Here is a 24,595-nt window from a genome sequence, read left to right on the forward strand (position 1 = left end):
TATATATATATATATATATATATATATATATATATATATATATATATATATATATAATTACATATATATATATATATATATTGCGTTAATGTATGTAAATCTAGTAGCGATCAAAACACAATTGTATTAGCTATTCAAACATTATTATTATTATTATTATTATTATTATTATTATTATTATTATTATTATTATTAATTAATTAATTGATTAATTAATTAATTAAAGCAGCTATATAGTATTCCAAAGAAGTATTTTTAGCATTACATTTAATGACCCAACATCTGTTACCCTGTAATTAAAAAAAACAAGGCACCCTGCAAAGTAACAGAAAGACACTCTTTGTATGAAGTGGCTTAGCACACCACACCTAAACAAGGTTAACAGCCATGGTGAACCTATGGTACTGAAGTGTTGCATTCGCATGATGAACAATCTGAGAGAGTGCTACATGTAATGACAAATGCTCTCTCTATCACCAGCAATTACCATCCAGCCAACACCAAACTGCTGCCTATACTCAATCTAAACACAGCAGTGCAATGTAGACCTCGTCGTGTATGTGAAAGTAATAGGTGATCTAGTTATGTTTAAGACTATGTGCTCCTACTTTCTGTTCAATTAGCTGACTGAATTTACTGGTTTTGTATTTTGCTACTAAATGGCTATTTATTTATCTGCAGAGTCAAAGTTAATAATAAAGCTTTCTAAACAAGTTCTTTTTTTTTTCTACAGCCTGCCCCCAAAAATTTGGAGCCCATAAACATCAATTCACTAGATCTCACTAGAGGCGTATTGAGTCTTTTTGAGGAAGACGTTATTATGATGAACAAGAATAGTAACAGGTTTGTTCCATTATTCGGTAGAGAATACAGATGCTATAACTCACAACTGGGATGACTCAAATCAGCACTCTAAAATTATACTCAATAAGAATAAGTGCAGGTAAGGCTCATGCATACTGTACTGTACAGTGTTGTATAATATGCATGGCAAATCATCTATTTGGACATCTGTACCTCTTCAAAAGAGAGCAATGGGGGTCTCAACAGTTATCCACCTGTTAGAAAAAAGATATAGAGCTTTCAAATGCTTCACATTGATTAGTTTTCATCTTCAACCTCACTTTAAACAAATGAGTGTAATAATGAAGTTCTCTTATATAGAAGCACACAGACGACAAATAATAATAATCTTTATATAGGGCTTTCATCACAAAGCGCTTCACAAGATACAAGACTAAGGTGTGTGAACTATGCATCAGCTGCAGAATCACTTAAAACAACATCTCATGCAAAAAGATAGAGCACAAGTGACTTGCTCAGGGTCACACAATGATTTGAACTGGGAACCACGTGGTTACAAGCCCATGTCTTTAACCACTGGACCACACAGCCTCCTATTTCAGCTGTTGTTATTATAATAGAAATGGAAGTGGACTTTTCAGAATGAGAGGGTTGTTTTTCACAGTGATTGGTTAGTCTGTTACTGTAAGAAGTCTACCAAGATATAGTATTGATGTTTAGAAAGAAAACAACATTATACCATTAGGAGAGTGTGTCAGATTGTAGGTACTCTAGATACAAAATTGAGAATCAACAATGTATTTTCAGTGAAAACAAATACAGTGTGTAACAGCTTGCCAGTGGTCATTACATACAAACTGCAAAACATCTGTCATATGTATTGTTGTCTCTGTTGTGTTGCTACAGCAACAATAAAGGGCAGAAAACCAAAATCTTTTGATGCAGAACCCTGTTTGTGTAGTTAAAGGAATAGCTAAAACTAACTTACTTGGTAGAATTCTAATCAGTATTTTCAATTAGATTTTTGACCAGAATGTGGCATGTGAAATGGTTGGAAAAATTTAGTCAGAACCAAAGCTATGAACCTCTTCATATTCAGTCAGGTAACCAGGCAGAGAGTTCATATACAGTACCAGTTACACACAGCCAATATGAAATAGAACTAAAAGAAACAAGGCGTTTTATAATGTAAATTTACTAAAGTAAAACTAAAAACTAAAAAAGAAGCTAGTAGATACCTCTGTTAGTTGACTGATTAATTTAGTGAAGGCTTACAATAAATTACTCTGTACACAAATCTGGCATAACTTACAGTGTAACACAGATATCACAATTGAATTGTTTAGCAAGTGCATTGTTGTGAGTTTCTCTAAGAATTGTGCAGGGTGTGGGCTTTACTTCTAATGTAAAGATCTCAGAGCAGCAAAACATATCATTTTCATTAAGTCTTTTCAAGCTCTTCAGTTGTTCAGATGTTTGTGGCTCACTGAATAAAAACAAAACAAACAAAACAAAAAAAATTACACCCAACTGTTTCTCCTTTTGTTACACTATTTACAGTGTTTTGAATACAGCCGTCAGAGGCTTCTAAGTATGAGTATATCTCTAGTCCTTCTACTGTTACAATAGCCTCCACCATTGACAGAGCTTTAGCAACATTGTGATTAAAACCTATACTGCTAAACTGCATCATTAAGACAAATAATATAGGCATAATATAAGTTAAGTTTGATAATTTGATAGTTGCTTTAAGCATCCATAATTGAAAGTCCATAGCAAGTTGTATAGAGATTTTTTCATATTAATGTATATTGATATTCTATGTTTTGTTGTGAACAACATTTAATTAAGCAAACAAAAACACACACACACACACACACACACACACACACACACACACACACACACACACACAACAGAAATAGTACAATCCACTACAGTATAACAGCAATGACAATATTATAACAAGACATTACATGCCAATTTACTGGGGGATCCAAATAATGGCACCATTTAAACATATGAAAACACCTGATTAAGCAGACATTTTCTTTATTCTTTTTTTTTTTTTTTTTTAATCAATTTGGATATTTTTTCTATGAGGATTCAATTCGATAACTAAAATGTTGCCAAGGCAAATATGAATATTGCTATCCATGCTATCTGAAAGTATGTTTTTTAGGCAGATTAGTTCTGACTGTGCTGCATATTAAACTAGCTTTTGCACCAGAATCTAAATGAATATCAATTTCAAGAATACAATTATAGATTTAGCTTGACACATTCTTTGTCTTGACAGCAGTAATATTTGAGTAACTGGTGTAATTAGCTCTGATTAATTCATTACAATGCTAAGTCATTTGCTAGTTGAAGCATTTAAAGCTACAGCATTTATATTTACACTCGCTACTATTTTTATAGTAAAAATATGATCACGTTGCTAATACAATTCAACAAAATAAAAGCTATATCATGAACAATGTCCACAAAGAACCTATGGGCAGGGAAATCTCTTGCTGTCCTTATAAAACATCCCTTTAGTAAAATGAATCATTATAAACCTAAAGGATTGACAATCGGATTGCAAATGCAGCAGTCTTTTTCCAACTGTTATAAGTAGCCAATTAAGGTTTGAATCCAACTGTAATCTTAGGCACCCTAATGATATCATATATGGTACAAAAGCACATTACAGAAATGTCTTCATGCAACAAAATGTATTGTTGGGCTCATAACCGCAGGACATCTCCTCTGCAGAAGGCATAGATAAAATAAACCAATATTTCACAAGCCAGTTTAAAAGCTCTGAAAACAATTAGCAGTGTTAGCATCCTGCCAATAGAGGAATAAACAAAGTTGAAACAGTATTACTCTCATACTGCCTGATGTCAGACAGGCGTGCCTGAGTTTGCTTTTACTGGACTCTAAGGGGTAAGATGAGGCTATAGTTTGGATAAACAAATACCGGTTACTGTATATAGATGCAAGTATCAACCAGAGGCTGTAGGTAGTGCTTGTCACTATACAGTGCCTATAGAAAGTCTACACGCACTCGAACTTTTTTCACATTTTGTTGTGTCAGGGTCTCAGAGTTTCATACATTTAAATGATGATTTTTTTTCCACTTATCTGCACACCATACTCCATACTGTTAAATGGAAAAAAGTTTTTATTGAGAAAAAAATTATATATTAAAAATACAAAAATGAAAGATCATAATTGAATAAGTCTCCACCCCCCTGAGTTAATACTTGGTGGAAGCAACTTTGGCAGCAATTACAACTGTGAGTCTGTAGGGATAGGTCAATACCAACTTTGCACAACTAGATTAGGCAATATTTAATCATTCTTCTTTACAAAACTGTTCAAGCTGTCAAGTTCCTTGGAGTGTTGATGGACAGCAATCTTCAAGTCATGCCACAAATTTTCGATTGGATTTAGGTCGGGGCTCTGACTGGGCCACTCAAGGACATTTACCTTTTTGTTCCTTAGCCACTACAGTGTAGCTTTGGCTGTGTGCTTTGGGTCGTTGTCATGCTGAAAGGTGAACTTCCGTCCCAGTTTCAGCTTTCTTGCAGAGGGCAGCAGGTTTTCCTCAAGGACTTCTCTGTACTTTGCTCCATGCATTTTCCCTTCTATCCTGACAAGTGCCCCAGTCTCTGCCGATGAGAAACATCCCCATAACATGATGCTGCCACCACCATGCTTCACAGTAGGGATGGTGTTCTTTGGGTGATGCGCTGTGTTGGGTTTGGCCAAACATAACGCTTTGCATTTAGGCCAAAAAGTTCAATTTTAGTTTTGTCAGACCACAAAACTTTTTGCCACATGGCTACAGAATCTCCTGAGTGTTTTTTTTTTTTTTTTTTTTTTTGCATACTTCAAACGGGATTCAAGGTGGGCTTTCTTGAGTAATGGCTTCCTTCTTGCCACCCTACCATACAGGCCAGATTTGTGGAATGCTTGGGATATTGTTGTCACATGCACACTTTGACCAGTCTTGGCTATAAAAACCTGTAGCTCTTGCAAAGTTGCCATTGTCCTCTTGGTAGCCTCTCTGATCAGTCTCTTTCTTGCTCGGTCATCCAGTTTGGAGGGACAGCCTGATCTAGGCAGGGTCTTGGTGGTGCCATACACCTTCCACTTCTTAATAATCATCTTGACCATGCTCCAAGGGATATTCAAGGCCTTTGATATTTTTTATACCCATCCCCTGATCTGTGCCTTTCAACAACTTTGTCCCGGAGTTCTTTTGAAAGCGCCTTGGTGCTCATGGTTGAGTCTTTGCTTTGAAATGCACTACCCAGCAGAGGAAACCTACAGGAACTGCTGAATTTATTCTGAAATCTTGTGAATCACTACAATTTAACACAGGTGGAGGCCACTTAACTTGGTGTGTGATTTTGAAGGCGATTGGGTACACCTGAGCTAATTTAAAATTGCTATTACAAGAGGGGTGGACACTTATCCAACCAAGCTATTTCTGGTTTTATTTTTAATTAATTTTCTACCAATCTCTAGAATATTTTTTTCACTTGGAAATTGTCAGGTAGAATGTGTAGATAAATGAAAAAAAAAAAAAAACTATTTTAAATTATTTTAATTCCAGGCTATAAGGCAACAAAATGTGAACATTTTGAAAGGGGGTGTAGATTTTCTATAGGTACTGTAATTATTTAAAACAGGGACTAGGAATTCCAGTTCTGGAAGGATATTCCACTACAGGTTTATTTGGTAAAATGAAATAACTAGGTTAGGACCTGGGTGATGATTTCAACAATAAGGGTTAAACAACGACAAGTGTTGAATCGGTAAAAAATAATTAGGCACAAGAAACTTTGGATGTTTTTTTTTAATGATTCAACTCCCAAATTTATAAAGTGGAAAAACCAACCGCAAAAAGCCATGTAATGTAAGTGTTCAGTTCTGCCGCTTTCAACGTGAAAATAACGACCTAGTTTATAAGACTAATTAGGTAAAGCAGGCGATTCTGCAATTTAAATACCCCTCACCGCATTTAGCAGTGGAGAATTATACATCTCTCACAGTAAATAGTGGGTTTGGGTCAACTCTGCGTGTGTAGGCTACATTCCAAAAGAAAATGAATGGTACATAAAGACCTCAGCCTGGTAATAGCCATTGTGATGAGGATCCTCAGAAGCGAAAATTGAAATATATCAATATGGAACTCAAGATTTTGGTACAAGCAACACTTGTAACACATGAAAATGTGTTACAAGCTCAAAGTACATCACCAGGAAAAATGAATAAAATACGGAATGTGTGGTGGCTACTTAATAAACAAATCTTCCGCTTTAGAGGTTGTAGTAGGTTGCTTATACATTATGACACATCTACTTACTGTGCTTCACATATTAGTTCAACTTCATATTTTGTATAGAATAATTTCAGTCTTATAGACTTTTCAAACTTCAGAAACAATAAGTTTTATTTTCATCCATGGCAGTTAAATGGGTGGATAATCCTTCCATTGTTGTACAGCAATATTTTTTAGCAACAATAACTCCATACAGCTTCATACGAACAGTCTTCAGTTTAACTACGACTTACAGTATATCTTCTTAAAGTCTTATGCAGATACAACTCTCCTATTTCTTATGTTTGTCAGTATTTCTTACTCTATGTATGATTTTAAAGCATATCTGTTTGGTATATAAGGTCGAAAATCTAGATACAAACTAACTGCGTCACCTGTCCCTCTATCCTTTTTTTCCCATTTTCTTTCCATCTCAAATTTAACAATACTGCCTAAACCAGTATTGTTAAATACCAGAATGCCATTGTAACAGGGCGAGCAGCCCTGTACATTTAGTTGTTTATTTTTAGAACAGGGTCTCCCCCTCTGCCCCTGTGTTATTTTGTATTTGTTTGTTTTATGATTATTGTATTTAAATATGATGGCGTAGCTGTGCATTTGTTTTGCTATTCTTTTTGAACTGCAGTACCTGCCTGGGTGTTATTCTTCCTCATTCTAGCCTGACGTCAACGCTCAGCCATTTCCTGTCACAGCCATATTACAATAAATGCATTCTGTAGGCATTACTAAAATGCTACAGTGGCGATGAGCCCTCATTGTATATGAGACTTTCTTTCGTGAACCTCGGAATATCGTTCCATCTTTTCTTACTCTCCTCCACCGTTCTTTTAATAATGCCTATACTCTAATAAATAGAACCTAATCTCGATAGAATCTGCTTTGCCACTGTAGGGAGACCTTTTTAAGTGCTTCTAAGGACCTTTTTTTTACATAGATTCTATATTCTCTATGTGCAGATCTCTTTTGCAAAGGCCTCATTTGCAAAATCTCCTCCCAACATGAAAGTGGCATTAGAAAACGAAATTGTGATTCAATTGTTGCTGTTTCTGAAACTGTCCAAAAGAAATGCGAAATAAAAATTGGAAGGGGGATGTTTATGTGGAAGTGAATTTGTGATTGTAGTTTTTTGTTTTGTTTTGTTTTGTTTTTTTACATTATGTTAATGCATAACTGTATTACCTTCTTTAACGATATGGAATTCTAAACTGAAATCACGAGCCCTTTTCTAACAGTTTGAAATGTGTAATGCTATAAATTCATTGTTTAAATGATTGTGGCATAATAAAATGGTTTTCACTTTTTTTGTTGAATTATTCTGATTGTGGTTTCGTTGACGAATTAACAGTTTCCTCTAGATTTGTAGCATAAATGTGGATTTGTTAATCTGCAATATAATATATCTGCCCCTGTGGTAAAGTGCCCGCCCCTGTGTATATTTTGTGTTATGTGTTGTGTTTTAATGTTGGTGTATAGTCATCGGTACATGGGATATAAACAGGTCTGTGTAACACGAGTGTTTAAAATTTATATTTGTATTTAGGCACGAGGATTGCACAGCGCTTCATGTGCAAGTAAAATGTAATATGTGAGCATGGGGAATTGCACTTTATTAATTCACGTGCAGTTGTACCGCGACTCCAGTTGAATGATTGATTAGCAGTTAAGTCTTGGTACAGCTGCATAAAAGCAGCATGTTTTCACATTCTCGGGGTTGTGTGTTCGGTGAGTGGAGAACGGGATTGGAGACATACGGAGGTAATACGAGTAATAATAATAGTAGTCATAGTCGTAGTGGTAAAAGATCTGCTCACCATGTTTTGTCTGTATAGTCCGTTTTGTTTGTCTTATTATTTTGGCGAAGAGTGCCATTTCCTGTATTTTTGTACATACAACCGTTTATTTTCTGTCTGTTCTGTTCAGTCATTAAATGCTGAGCGAAAGCTCCACCTCTCTCTGTTGTTTATTTCCTGGCTTTGGTCTAACGCCACCCACTCTGGCCATCTTTGTGACAGCCCCACACTCCCTTTCTCTTCAATGTCATGTAGCAACGTAGTCACTTTCAGTTAGAAGATGTGTAGAATCAAACAATTAAAATATTAAAGGGTGACGTCACAAAAATGTGGTTAGCCATTTATTGCATGGTTCGAAAAAAAAAACTGGACCTATAGCATATTTCCCTGGGCAAATTTTACTATGGACTGGGCACCATAGCAAACGTCTTTTTTTTTTCTTTCTGTGCAATTATTGAGAGTAATACTTAAATACTTGCAATTCTTAAACGTCTTTGACTAATGTTTCGACTAATAGTCATTGAAGAAGATTATTACTTAATTTAGTATTACTACATATGTGAGTGTTTCATAGTCATGGATGACCCGTGTAATCATTACATATGTCACAGATATAATGTCTTACATTGGAGAAGAAAGAAAAGACAATTAACGCAACACCCAATATCATTCAAAGTCATCTTTTTAAATAAACAAGAATCAGTTATATTTGTGTTAAAATAGAGGTGCATCTATATTTGAACATTAACATTCAAATCCCTGCAGTATCTTACCAGATAATATCTCTTTTCACACTCAATAGAAATGTGCACAGAAGATTACCTTGCACCTGTTTGCTGATGAATTGCAACATAAGTGCCTCAAGTGTGGTTTTCTGCCATAATTTCCTACGCTCCAACTCTGAATCTCAGCGTCTTTCCATTATCCCCCCCCAGTTTGTTAAAATATATTCACAAACCTTAGACCCCTCTTTGTTTCAGTTTGAAAGCTGTCTACATATCCTTTTATATCTTCTTACAAGATTATTTTCAACAGTATTTTTTTTTTCTTTTGGATTCCAATGATAGTTTTCTGTTTCTCTTATACAGCTGATTATTTTTCTTATCCTTAAGCTTATTTTTATAAATACCTTCTACACTTCTCTCCAGGAGTGTTTGTATATTGTGTGTAGGTGCATGGATGAGTAGCAATAAAGTTCAAAATACTAAAAATAACGTAAAGGTCTCGACTTAAACACAAAATCTCACAAACTTATTTGAAAAATTATGTCTTCAATACTAATGTGAACTTTTTGAAACAAAAAAGAAAATCCACTACCAGGATTTTCTTCAAGAAAGTCCTCTTGGACCAGGAACCCAAGTATTATTTTCATATTCCATAGTCCTCTCGATGCTATTGTTCTTTTTCAGGATTTTATTTTTTTCCCCGATTGATTTGAAAAAGGTACTTTACGCACAGCTAATAAGACAGTTACGATTAAATGCACTGGCAAACACTTAGGAAACCATCTATGTAATTACCTTGGGTATTAACTCACTGAAAATGATTAATTCACCTATTGTAAAGTGGTTTAGTCCCCACTGGAAGTTCAATATGAGAGTATGAAAAAGATGTTTCGTAAAACGTAAGTGCCAACTCTAGTTACCCTCGAGACCACTAGCTTCTTATTAATCAGTCAACTGTAGCAGAGGCTATCAACAATGTTGACACATGCCAGATTTAAACATGTAATCTGATAAATACTAAGCTACTGAGCCACTCAACACATTTAGAGAACTGCTGAAAGTATTTACTAAAGCCAAGCCTCTTTTGTAAAGATGAATAATACTATGGAAACAAGTCAATTGAATCATGAAAGAATACAATTCAATACAACTTTGACACATTACAGAACTTTAACAATTATTAAACTTCAAAAATTCAGTAAAATTCTTTGATACTTGCTGTTAAGGTATTGTAATAACATGCAATTAAAATGAATAAAATACAAGTTCTTAGCTGCTCAATAACATAGTCAGGATCTCCAGTCCTTACTGACGAAATAGGTACTGTTTTAATTTGCTTAACTGCAACAATTTAAAGCATGCAATGCTCCATCTAAGGTTTTGGTAGTCTGAATAATTATGTAACTTTCATTTGCCTCACTCTGCTGGTCCTTTTTTTGGCAGCTAAATCTCATAGCCGTTTTATCACCAGATGCTGTATGTGTAATACACCACGTGTAATTCATCACGCGATTACAGGTGAGTTTGGTTGATTAGACAATACGGTTGATCAAAGATCAAATAATTGACACCCTACTGCATTTCATTTGATCTGCATTAGTGCTGTATATATGTGTAATAATAATAATAATAATAATAATAATATAATAATAATAATAATAATAATAATAATAATAGTCACCATTTTAGTTTAAAGTGCATGTTGTTGCTGTGGGGCTCCACTGAAAGCCTGATCCACCAGGACAGAGATCTGTTTTAATATAGAGCTTTGTGCTTTTAAAATGTGAAAGTACGTGTGAGTACTGTCTAACACCAGGTGGTGGTCCAGTTGATTAACAACGAATAGAATATTCAATATCGACTCTATACTGTACATAAAGAAGTATGAATTGCTAATGGTTTCTGAAATATATTCTGCTGAATTCATCTTATTATTGTGAATATTGCTCTAATTCTGCTCATATTCAGGTGTTCGCTGTGTTTTTAATACAGAGCTCAGCAACAGTGTTTACACATATGTAAATGAGGGATACTGTCAATTTGTTGTTACATTGTTGTGTGTTTTTTTTAATACAGGCTATCAGTTTCACAATGTATTGCATTATTTTAAATTATTTTTCTATACACTACCATACACACATTGAATACTAAATGCCCGTTTATCACACCAGGTTAAAAATCAAAATTGGATCAAAATTATATTGCATTAATTCCTTCATATAAAGTACATGAACTCATTGTAGCCAAATCTAACTTGTATTCTTCCTGTCAACTTTTATTCCAAATGCAAGTCATTTCATTGATTTATCCCCTGTCATCTGAGCACAGCGCTGCAGTCGAGATATTCTTTTTTGACATCTGTATAATCAGTTTGAAGAATTAGCTAATATTTCACTATTTGTTACAGCTCATAACAATTCTTCTAAGTCACAAAGTTAATTTGCCCTTTTCACCGCAGGCCCAGTAGCATGCCTTAATTTAAGTCTACCATATTACTTATTAAGTAAAATGTTACATAAACAGACTATCTATATGGAATTGTTATGGGGAGACACAAATCCAGACATAAACTTGTATTAAAAGTACCAGAACCTGTCCATGACTCTGGGATTATATTAACCATGGCATCCTGCCCAGTTTGAAAAGCCCAACACTATAACCCACATTTCAATAGACATACCATCACTGTAGAGCAGTGATGTGAACTAGCCTCATATGATTTTCTCTTTCTGCCTTTTAAGAGCAAAAAAGCTAATGCAGAGCTCCCTCTGGGCCCCAACTCTGCACTATTCAGACACGTCCAGGATTCAAACTAATGAGCTCTCATTGGAATTACTCCAATTACAAGTGGCTTTTACAAGGTGAGCAACTGGAGACACCACTCGGATATGAATTATTAACTATTTAACTGCCAATTCTAGCAGAATTGTCATCTTTCTGCTTTTAAATTTCTGTCCCAGCGCTGGTTAAAATGAGTTCTCATAGCTGAGGATGCAAAATCCGGAAAAAAACAACAACATACTGGAATTTGTCTAAGTGGTACCATAATTTCCATCAAAGGCAAATAAACTAAACAGACTAAAACCAAACCAACCACTTTCCAACAACAGATCTTCTCCTGAACTAAAAAAAATGCAACACACACACATTAAAATTGAATTGTTTTAAACTTGCCATAGTCATAAGCAAAACTAGGCAACTTCAAAAGATTCTCCAAATATATAGATCAATTAACAGAAAAACAGCTTTCTAACATCACCAAATCAACAAGCAAATTTAGTGCAAACCTGTTCCAAATTGTTTTAACAAAATAGTTGTTGGATACACTTCAGAATACAAGTAGGTAGACTACACAATAGCTGCACAGTACTTCTGTTGAATTATTACTTTAATGTGTTTTTACATAATATATATATATATATATATATATATATATATATATATATATATATATATATATATATATATATATATATATATATTATAAGACAACACAATCTAAATGCATTGGTTAAAAATCATGTTATCTGCAAAACCAGTCTTCTATATCTGACGAGGTAAATGGATGCACCAAACATCCAACAGACTAAAACATGCCTCACAGCATTTAACATTGACATGAGTGAGTTCAAAATATATTAGTGAGTGGATTGCAGGCAGTGTTGCATTTGTAAATATCAGCAAACCTAAGAGATCATTGACTGAAATGTTTCATACCTTCTTTGTCATCGTGGTGAATGATTGCATCCTGGATCATTTCTGACAAGCCAAAGTGGATCTTATATTTCTTTTTCTGTTTCAATTTGGACTTGTGCCCCGTTTGTTTCTGCAGTGTCTTCTCTCTCTCGTAGTAGGCCTTGATCTGGTCGCAGCGCATGCGTTTCACCAGCCGCTGGCGCTGACCAAGCGGGAGGGACTCCAACAAACATTGATCGATTTCCATGTCATGAGAGCGAAAAACATTACATAGCTGAAAACAACCTGCAGGGGGAGAAGAGAGCCTGCGTCAAAATCAATATGATGCATGGATAGAATTATTTATCCTATTGAAATATACTGAGGAGATTCACTGACCCCTTCCCAACCCACCCTCCAGAATAGAGATCTGTAGCCCATATTATAGAAGCAACATTCTGCTTTCTGAATGTACCCCAATGATATTTCTGAATTACATAGCAAATGATGCCTTTACCAAAGCAGGCATGAAACAATCTGAAACCTTTTTTTCTCCACCACATGTGCTTTTTTTTTATCACCAACCACAAATAGTAGAAACACCTCCCGACAATTCAATTCACTTGAACTGGAGTGATCCTTTATCCTTGTAAAGCAGTAAAGGATATGTACTGTTAGATTACTTTCATTCAGGATGATTGGCTCAATCTAATCTTTTTTCTTACAATTAAGTTTTAACTGTGCATGTTTGAAGAGGTAATTCATAAAAGAGAATAGAACAGAACCCCAATTGAAGTAATACATGAACTCATGACACTGATTTATTAGAGAATGGCTTCAGAGGCTCCCACTTTATTTCCCCTCTGCTCTAACCTTTAACTGATTGCAGAGCAAAACAAAATGCCAAATTGTTTAGCGTTCATGCTGTGCAATGCTCAATAGTTCAGGACTGCTGGCTGATCTTAAGTGCTAATTCTGCATTTTTTCAAAGTGGAACATCTGCCACAGTTTGACTGCAAGGCAAAAATCAACTTTGTAAAACGGATGGGTTCATCTGTCTGCCCCTTGTCTCTGCTAGCACATGGGAGGCCATTGATAAAGAGGGCATTACTAAAAAATCTGCACAGTTGGTAGACGCAAAGGACCTATGTGAGCACTCAAAGATTAAATGAAAGATTTAGTTCAATAGATCAGGCCGCTCTTTTACTCACAAAAAAAAACAAAAAAAACAAATAAAACAAAACTAGATCACATTCAGCAAAGGATTATATACATTTATTAAACATACCATTTGGACATACAGCATATTGTATGTAAATAATCAGTGTAATCCATATGGTATATGTATGTGATTGCAGTGCACTACAACTTGAAAGTGAAACTTTTAGACAGATGAAAAAACAATGGGATGGTAAACAAACTTCTACATTTGAGGTTTAGGATGATTAAAATAACAATAAAGCCACTGTTTACAGTACCAGTTTCTAATTGCAATAAAGTGCTGCTATTGGACATTACCTTGTATTTGACCTCGTCTGTACTGTATCACTCCTTCCAGATTCAGATGGTAATGAACTCAAACCCGGGTTCTATTTGTAATTGAATTCTACATTGAAAAGATATTGTAAAAACAACACTCAAAATGTCTTTTTGTTTGAAAGAAGGTAGAAGAGCAGATTGCAGCCTTGCTGCAGGTATCACTTAACATGCATAAAAAGACTGTGGAGGATAAATGAAACTGATGGAGGGATTGAGAAAAAAAAGAAATAAACTAAATTCTCAAAATGTGAAGTATATGAAATTGGGCAAGATCCCATGGCTGAATGCCAAGAGTACAGATTTCGGATCAGAATGGCACACAGTTGCTTTATCTCATGGTGAATATTGCCCTTACCACACTTTGTATGTGTATTACTATGGATTAAACCAAAAAAATAAATAAATGGAATGAATGTGAATGAATCCCCATCAACAATCTCCCTCTGGACAGGTGAGGGCGTTGTACAACAGGAACTGTGCACCTCGTACTGAATAGTTGGGCAGTTCATTCCAGGGACAGTCGGAAGCCAGCCATTCAGGAAAGGGTCGGAGTCATGGTACCAGGCATCATCGCTCAAGTACGGTGAGCGTAGTGCCAGTCATGAATTGGAGGAGATTGATTGAACTAGCTATCGGAGGGGGCTGGGCTGAAGGTACTGTAAGGGGATGTGATTCTGTAATCGGTTCCTTTGTTGTGGTTAATGGGAGGAAACAAGGATTGTGGAAACATGAGTGGAGAGTTTTGTGTATTCTTGAACTGTCTGTATTTGTCTTTGTAAGACAGCTAATACAAAGCTGGGAACTGCAGCAAGAAGCCAGCGCTAAGCCCGGACCGGACCTGTAAATATATCCCAACACTGCTGAGAGCACTGCACCTCCACAAAGAGCACACAGTCTGGAGATGTGTTTTATGTCTGTGTTGTGTTTCTGTGTTTCTCTTTACTGTTTTGGGGCTGCAACCCCTTTTGTTATATGCTGGCAATACCCATTGTTGGGTAGAGCCAGCCTGATTATTTGATGGTCTCAAACCGAGGAAAATACTGAAGCTCTGTTTGTACAGTAACTTTGTGTCTGTCGTTGTTGGAACACCTACATCACCTGTACACCTGAGCACTGCAAAACCACATGATCACAAAGACTCAACAAGCTGTAGTGATAATGTGTGTTTCTCTCTCACTGCAATATAATTGTCACCTGTGTGTGAGGGAGGGTTTTAGAGCTGATTTTACTGAACAATAGAACGGTATAATAATTTTGTAGACCATTTTGAGTCCAGTAAATTGTAGACTTACTGATTTAAGATAATACAAAAAAGGCATTATCTGACTAATAAAGAGTTGGCTGGTAATCTCTCTCAATATATTAATCAGCTGTCTAAATGTAAGGTGAATAAATGTTTTTACTTTTTCTAAAGCCACATTAATAAAACCTATACAATTTAGAATAAAGGAAGGTTAGAAAGGTGCTGATTAACCACATTTACATTGTTATACCGGATAGGGATCTAGCCTGCACAGCATGTTTAAGGGATCTGGTGTCTGTGTAGCGTATGCTTCTCTCTGCATACTCAATACATTCAAGGTTACAAAAAGGAAATTATTTTTATATTGCAGAGGTGCTGCCGAATACAGATGGCGACTTTGAAATACAATGTTATACCAAACAGAAACCAAAAAGTAACATCAAAATGTAAAAACAAAGCTTACATGATATAAAGTGTGATCTTAAATGTCCTATATGCATGTCTTGGTTTTTTGAAGCTCAGATCCTGATTTTCATTCTGCTGCAGTAGCTTCTAACCCCCCTGTTGGTAAAACTCTAAGACTCAGGGCCTTTACCCTGAATAATCACCTTTCTTCAAATTTAAAACCAGACTGTCAATCTGTCATTTTCCATACATATATCATTTTATTTATGTATTTATTAAACCCACCCTATGAGTATCCCTAATAAAACAAGAGCAGTATTTCATCTCCTTCAGCCTTTATATCCACCAGGTGGTCTTTTCAATTAAAACACCAGTCTAACATACAAGTTCCTACACATTGGACTGTCCCACTGTCTTTTAAAATGCTCAGTAGGCTTAAACTGAAAAGCCTCTTCTAAATGGCAGCTCTTGAAGCCATATCTTCTGTTTCTAATGCAGCAGCTACCAGCCCTACTCAGGCAGCTGACAACCAACTCAATCTAGTCCAATGCTAATCCTGGCAGTGATTCTATTAGCTCTAGACCAATCCTTACTGTGCCAGGATAAAGAAAGAAAACCAACAGTGTCACAGAAATAACAAAGGGACCTCAAGGAACAACAGTATCTATTCTTGCTCTGGCTGAACCAACTCTTTCTTCTTCTCCTTAGTTACTTATTCTGCAGGAATATTACAGTTATATCAACTTTTTTTTTTCCCTTCCTTTATGGCAGATCTGCTATTGATGCCAAGTTTCTACTTATCCAAGTCAGCTGAAATATTACAAGGTTCCATAGTTTGGTTGGAGCACACAGGAAAAATAACAATTTTAATTCTCTGTTGACTGCAAGATCAGTATCATGCTAATTGCATGGTTCATTTCCCCAAACTGTATCCTTATACACCATGACAACATGAACAAATGAACATTAAACTTTTTCATGGCCTTTGCACTTGATTTTCAAGATTGTGTTTTTTCATGTCCACTCCAATACTGCTCTGTCTCTAATTTCACAGTGTGTTGCACATAGACAGAGAGGCCGAGGGAAGAATTATTTATTTTAGCTTGCTGTGAGTAATTATATCAGTGACCCATATCAAAGATATTACACATCTCCAAAAACAATAATAAAAAAGAGTAATCTCCACAGTGACTAGGAATGTGTGAACATCTCCTGTTGTATCTTAGGGATTCTAACAGCCATTTCCTTGTGAATTATTACAAAAAAGCCAGTACAGTCATTATTGTTGGACTGGGTCCTGTCTTTCTGTCTTTTAAGACAATCCAGGCATTATGGTTATTTCACTTTTCAAAACTACTGTATATCTTCCTGTACACTTACAAGACTGGGTAAAGTCACGTAATGGCATTCTTACATGCCTTCACTGAATTGCTATTCACATTGCCACCTGTCTGTCTCTAGATACTGAGAAATAGTGCAATAAAGCTCTCTGTATGTCTATGAGTCACTCCTTCATTCATTGGCAACACTGATACTGTCTATTGTGTAGTTTCAGGTCAAAATTACATTATTGTTTTTTAACATTTCATATTTCTATCAGGAGGATTATTTGATTTTTTATTAGCTTTAAGGTTCCCTGGAGGTTTCCCCTACAAGTTTTGATTTATTTTTGTATTCCAATTTCATGTTGGTAAGAACATACCTTAGCCTGGGGGTGGGTGTCAAGGTTACTTGACCTCATGTGAAAGCGAGACACATTTTGAGCTCTGCCTTAGCAGCCTATAATGGAAGGCACTTCTGACGGTGACATATTCACAAACCATTTAACAAGTTGTTAATTTTACACCAGCTTTTACTTAATAAGAAACCCAAACCTTAATGTTAAAATATTTTAAAGAAATTACACAATTACTTATTATTAGTGTGTGTCTTGCTGATTCTGTGGCAGTTTGTTTTTTGTTTTACAAAAACACGATGCAAGAGTAGCAAGGTAGTAATTGCTTTGTGAATATGGCCCAGGTACACGCTTATTCAAAGCACATACACCTTTGTGGGCTCCTGCCCCTAAAATTCAATTCAACAGTTTATAGTTGTAAACAGGAGTGAAATGCTCAACAATAAAAGTGCAGGTAGCATTGGGTGTAAACATTAAAAAAAAAAAATTGAGCCAATTTGAGTGTCAATGCATAAATACTTCTAAAATGTACAAATATTGTTACACAATATTTCTGAATTCAAAATAAGCCTTAAAAAATAACTGATAAAATATAACCAATTCACCACAAACACAGAAGCTGAATATACTGAAAGCTCTGTAGACTCTGTACGTATCACATTTAATTGGTATTTTCTTTTTACTAAGTACTTATCCTACAATATATATTCTGTGTGCTTTTATCTTATAATTATACTACAGTATAACTGTAATTTTTTTCTGTCGCGGAATGGTCAATCAACTTGTGAATTATTAACCAGCTGGATTTATGAAGAATTTAATTTAACACTGCAAAACTTTACGCAGCTAGCGTGGAGTTACTCCCATCTTCATGGGAGTAACTTTCAAAAATATTAAATCAGGAGACTCAATTAAACGTTTCATAACAGCAAACTTACTTCAGATGATCAGTTCATTTAATGAACAGCTGTCTTTTAGTTTCAGTTTCTTAAAGACTTCGTAGTCGATACCAGGCAGGGTACCAACTGACAGCACATTGTTTTGACAAGGTTATTGACCAATTATATAAATTCATAGGCGGATAAGACTGACCAATTGGTTTAATAGTGATTGGCACCAAAGCTGCCAAATAACTTCTCCTCATGATCTTGCAGCCAAGAACTAAGCTAAATACGTCATCCATTGCCATTGGTTAATTTTGAGAATATTTTAATGATCGTTTAGTTTATGTAAGAAGGATGTTTTCTAATGGCATGCTAGCGGACTGTGTAAGGGGATGGAAAGCAGATTTGCAAAGTCCCAGTTCCCAGTACCTGCATTAAAATAAGTCCTTGTACTGAGCACTGGCGAGTACCTGCAGAATTTCACCCCTATTTGTAAACATATAGTCTATATGCACAGTATGCAAACCGCATAGCTGTACATAGGTGGTGAAAATGATACAAATTGTATATCAGAATTTGCTTAAAAGTTGTAGTCATTTGATTAACTGCCTGGTTTAGCGTTCTATTAAAATATATAACGATTACAGTAATGGACTTCATCTGTGTACTCAAATCATAGAAATTGACAAATCGAAATTGGATTGATGTTAATAGTAGATCTGCATATGAAATAAAATTGAAAAGCAAAATGCTTATTTCACATGTTCCACCTATCTTGCTATTAACTAAAATGTTATTGACAGGAAAGTACTGGCAATACCAGGCAATGTCCTACAGGCTTTAATCAAACACATAATTTATTGATTGTTCAATGAAATAGCGTTAATGGGACACATTTTATTTCAAACAGAATATAATCTGTTTCAAGACCTTAGCTGTTGGAGTTACTTCTAAAAAGCAGATGATGGAGATTGCACAGTACGGCCTTGTCACGAAGTCAGCTGTAGTGGGTGACGTCAGACCAGAAACAGGAACCAGGAAATAAACAGAGAGGTGGAGTTGGGTGGAGCTGAGTGATTAATTTCACTCAGCATTTAATGAATGAACAGAACAGTAAATAGAAAGGTTGTAACAAACAAAAACACAGGACATGGCACTTTCGCCAAATTAAAAAGACAAACAAAACAGACTACACAGACAAACACAGTGAGCTGATATTTTAACTATTAATTATTATTATTATTATTATTATTATTATTATTATTATTATTATTATAACCTCCATCTCCATCCCGTTCTCCACTCACTGAACACACAACCCCAAGTGAGTGAAAACATGTTGCTTTTATGCCGCTGCATCGAGACTCGATTGTTATTCAATCATTCAATTGGAGTTGTAGTACAACTGCACATGAATTAATAAAGTGCAATTCCCCTTGCTCACATATTACATTTTACTTGCACGTGAAGCGCTGTGCAATCCTCATGCCTGAATACAAATATACATTTTAAACACTGGTGTTATACAGACCCATTTATAATCCGTGTACCAGTGACTATACATCAACATTAACACACAACATACAACACAAAATGCACACAGGAGCGGGGCACTTTGCCACAGGCCCGAATACACAGCATGCTTTTATATGAACATGACATACATCAATAAGATCTCTTGTGTAATTAACACACAAAATGGACAATCACAACATAAAAAAGTCATTTTATGTATTAGCTACTGAACTACAACTTGCGTTATCTGGTAAGTGTCGTTCTCGGCTTTTTGTGCTCTCTGCGTGGACCATTGAATTACCGTCACCTATTGATCACCATTAGAACATTTTATAGAATTACAGTTAATAAAAGCAACAGACAAATAAGTCTGTAAATTACTTAGCAAAAAAAATCCTCCAGCTTTCCAATATCTATCCGCACATAACTATCCATCTCTGCTGAGTAAAAAATTCCAAGCATATTCGAAAGTCCATCCTACCCCTATGTGCTGTTCTTCAAGAGCCATTCTATGTGACTAGACTGACAAGCAGCAGCAATCATTTTTTTCCCTATTTTATGTAACTCAACAAAACAAGAAGAATTCAGATATCTCTATATGATAATATATATAATATTATATATCTATTATATATATCGAATATATATATATATATATATATAAATAGATATATATATATATATATATATCAAGAGACTTCTATTTGTATATAGACAATTGTCAGATATAAAATAAATATGGTTATATTTGTGTTAAAACTCACCATTCTACAACAAGAGAAAAAAAAGAAAATTTCCTTTCAAGAACAGTAATATTCCTGCAAGACATTTTTAGAAGTAGTCTTTCCTATGACCTCAGTAGTGCACATATCTGACTGAACAGAAATCAAATAACAGAATGCAGTCTCTGCAGTATATGCCAAAGTCTGAAAGGGTTGTTTCCCAAGCTGTTTTCCCTTGGCAGTGATGATGTATAATGCCTCATTCTTTCTTTCTTCCCTTGCACATACACACACACACACACACACACACACACACACACACACACACACACACCCCCCCCCCCCCCCCCCCCCCCCCCCCCCCCCCTCATTCAGTCTTTTAAATGGTATACTGTACATAACAGCAACTGATATACAATTACAATGGTAAAAAATTAAACTTTAGTTTACTTGAAATAATTTATTACCTTCAAATACTGTGACTAAGACTCCCCAATGCTGTCTTAACAATAAATACACTCTACGGAAACTGCTCCTCTCTGGAAAAAAGAGGGTGTCGTTTTTCTAAAAGTAGCCAAACTCAAATTACCTTTCAAATCCTTCAAATGACACATTGCACAAGCAGGGACATCAAAACAAGGTTTCCCATGACAACTTTTCGAAAAAGCAATACAGTCCAGTACCTCTCATAAATTTGGAAATGTTCAATATCAGGTTGATTATATTTATAGACTTCTTACATGTTATGTACATATTGCTTTATATCTGAAGTATCATAACTAAGTCAATGCAAACTGTATGCTCGGCATTTGTGCAAGAACCAATTGAATACAACTTATTAGACATCAATTTAAATTACAGACCTAACAAATTGCTTACAGAAAATAAAAATGACCCCTTTAATAACTTGCTCATGCCAGTATAAAAATACACATTCCTTTATTATAGACATACTACTGCATTTCATCAGAACACGACAGATTTAAAACAGCACCAAATCACACAAAGTCACTCACTCACAAACCATAAAAAGTGTCAATGGATTGAAAATGAAAACTACAACAGTGAAATTGTTAAAAGAGAAAAGAAAAGGTTATGTATATAAAAAAAAAAAAAATCCCAAGTTATTACTTACAGCATTTGATAAAATGATAATGGGACATTGTTTCTGCTCAAACAGTTGTTCGGCTACAGGATCCAGCATTCTCTTTTGCCACTGTTGTACCCAAAAAAAACATAATTCAGAGCCCTGCTTCAGATATTTAGTTTACGCCAACATACATTATTTAAAGAAGATTGAATTCCAGCATCTTATAGAGCGTCTCTCTCAGCCTGCTTCAGCAGCACTGGCTGGCTGGGTTGAGATAACCCTCTGTGCGTCCTGAACCATGATTACTGCATGTGTTGTTGTATCACCATTGATTGGCACAGCTCCTAATCCCACATCCCTTGGAATTGGAAGATTTAATTGGTGTACCGCCTCACTCCTCCAGCACTGAGGTGTGCTGCTGCACTGCGGCTATTACAGCAATGGCAGTAGAACTGTTTTCCGATAGCTTTTAAATGGCAACAAATTAGGGTTGATAAGCAGACTTATGTTTAACAGCAGAGAGTGGACTCCTTTCATTTTATCATACCCTCATATCTCTGTGAGAAATGTAAGTACATTCTTGACATTTGGAAATAGTGTTTTTTTTTTTTTTTTACCTGACACACGAGACATGGATAGAAATGTGATTTTCCATTGCTTGAAATTCAAGTTCAAGTCCCAAATTTAACTTGATTCTCAAACTATTTTCTAATGAACTGTGTTTGCGTATAAGGTTTTCACAAATGTAATACGTAAAATAGTCAAATTGTCAAACACTTGTTTTATGTTAGTAACAGTAGAAACAAAGGATCGACATCCTTATTGTTTACCAACATGTTAATCAGCTAATTAAGCATTCACATCTGCAGTCAACCTTATCGGTTCAGTTTTGCATGGACACATTTCAAATCATAAACACTGGCTGGGTCATGTTTCAGTTAGAAACATATCTTACAAATGGTCTGAGAATCAATGGCATTCACTAGCAATGTTTACAAGTTCTTTCACTATATCAGTGGTCTTTTTCACTATAACAGAGTCAGTCATTCTTATATTCTTAGCACATCAAGTAATCAATTCCTTTATGTAACCAGATGAAACCTCAGTATTACACAGGTTTGCATTTACAGTGGCGTGGAAAAGAAAGCTCGTAAGCTGCAACAAAGTATCATGGCAAGGTCACCGGTAGGTTCTTTTGTATGCTCACAAAAAACATCAATATAAAATAGTCAATCAGTCAAAAAAGTTGATGGTTCAAGAAAGAATAAATACATAATTCTCACTCCAAGGAACAGTCATCTGAGGTCCCTGAGACATCAGCAATCACTGAAACAAATCATATTATAAACTGTTGAGTCAACCTGGTATCATAATAGCTTTATGTTAGCTACATTAATAGGACAAGTAATAGTTATTTACCCCTGTTGAAAATCTGAACTATACCTTTCAATTAATTTTAAATTGAATTAACACAGCTCTATAACGCACCATGTAATGCAGTATGTCAGGCTTTTTTTTTTTTTTTTTTAAATACGAAGCTTAAACATCTTTCCTTTGACACACTTGGTCAGTTTTGCATACTAAGTTTTTTGATTAGATTTATCACATTATTTATGTGATTTCTTAAAAAAAAAACAAAAAAAAACTTACAGTTAAAGCCAATATGAAAGCAGGAAAAATAAATATGAAGGATAGTTTAAAAAAAAAATGCTTTCTATATAATGTATTCTTCCAACAAATGACAATGTTATCACAGAGTCTGTTGAAATTAATAGCAAGCATCCCACACTATCATTAAAATACATGTTTTGGAAAATAACCTAATGTACCAGAATCTGTGACTTTGAGGTAACATTTATTTTAATGCAGACATACATAAAACACTTATAATGTGACTACCTCAGAAAAAAAAAAAATATTGGGATGTCTTAAACATAAAACCCTTATTTTACCCCTGTGTGTTTTCCCCAGTTTAAAATGCCCAACTATGTTTCTTTATCGCAGCAAATAACCACAACCGCTCATCAGCCCTGGTCAGTGGTGCTCTATGATCCCTCTTTGCTGTCCAGGATCTCTATAGCAGATGCTGAAGAGGTACTGGGCCCCCAATGACAAAATCTAGTCCTGCAGGTATTCGCTTTGAGCTCACCGCCTGCCTGGCCAGTAGAGTCCACTGAAGCACGATTAGGAGAAACTCCTTTACTATAGAATCCCTGTGGAATTCCCAGTGGTGATCATCAGCTTTGCATAGCCAGGTTGCAAGCCTGCCCTCCCCTGGCTGTTTGACACCCTGCACACCATGAGGATGTGCCTTTACCAGGTGATTCATTTCAAGGCGACTGGTGCAATACGTTTGACAAACATCCTAAGGATGGACAGAAAATTGGAGGCTTATGACATAACACTGTTAATAGGATAAACTACTATGATTTGAAAAGTTAGGAAAATATAATATTATTAAGGAGAAAAATGATTGGGGCTTCGTGGTGGAAACGTTAGCCAGAAACCATAACATTTAAATACAAACTTAAACCAACTGGAAGCACTCTTTATTAGTGTTTAGAAGTAATTTACAAATTCCTGTTGACATTGTCTGTTATGTGACAGTATTGTCTAAGCCTCCTGCAGTATTCAATAAGGTAAAGTGTCCATAGCATCTGTTCTGTGATACTCAAGGCAAGCGATGAAGCTAAAAATGGCTTTAGCATCATACTATTCCTAGCTTAAAAGCACTAGATAGTATTGATAACAGTGCAACCCCTTTTAATATCTTCTACTGCAATGCAGTATGAACCAGAATAAATATACAGCAGTAGAAACAATGCATGTACTACTTCCCTTGAGTGTTTTACAAAAATATACCATAATGTAGAACAACTTCTAAAAAACAAACAGACTCGGGCAGTTTTGAACCATTAGACACTATCGCTGTAGACTGTCAAACATGTCATTATGGGCTGGGTGGTGCTACCAAAAGTCAGCAATTCTTTGGAATGACAAATTAATAAAAATAATCTATTAACCATTTGACAAAGCAACATAGTTTGCCAGTGTGTTGGCAGAACAGAACAGTATTTGTATGCTTCCCGAGTCTTGCATTGCACTTTCACATTTCTAAAGTGATATTTATTCAATCTGCTGCATTGGCAGAAAAAAAAAGGAGTCAGTAATGTCACATGGGAGAATGTTA

At 35.4% G+C, this 24,595-nt stretch overlaps 1 protein-coding gene across 1 annotated transcript in view; it reads right to left on the reverse strand.

Moving 5' to 3' along the window:
- Positions 1 to 21,787, reverse strand: part of LOC121327511 (unconventional myosin-XVI-like) — a 153,819-nt gene extending 132,032 nt beyond the window's left edge. Inside the window, exons 1-2 of the mRNA XM_041271581.1 lie at positions 21,451 to 21,787; positions 12,375 to 12,638 (exon numbers count right to left, since the gene is read on the reverse strand). Of these exons, the coding sequence (XP_041127515.1) occupies positions 12,375 to 12,638; positions 21,451 to 21,478 (292 nt within the window). The 5' untranslated portion in view covers positions 21,479 to 21,787. The remainder of the gene's footprint in view (positions 1 to 12,374; positions 12,639 to 21,450) is intronic.
- Between the last annotated feature and the right edge of the window lie 2,808 nt (positions 21,788 to 24,595).

The sequence above is a fragment of the Polyodon spathula genome, chromosome 15 (genome assembly GCF_017654505.1).
Source record: "Polyodon spathula isolate WHYD16114869_AA chromosome 15, ASM1765450v1, whole genome shotgun sequence".
Lineage (NCBI taxonomy): Eukaryota > Metazoa > Chordata > Actinopteri > Acipenseriformes > Polyodontidae > Polyodon > Polyodon spathula.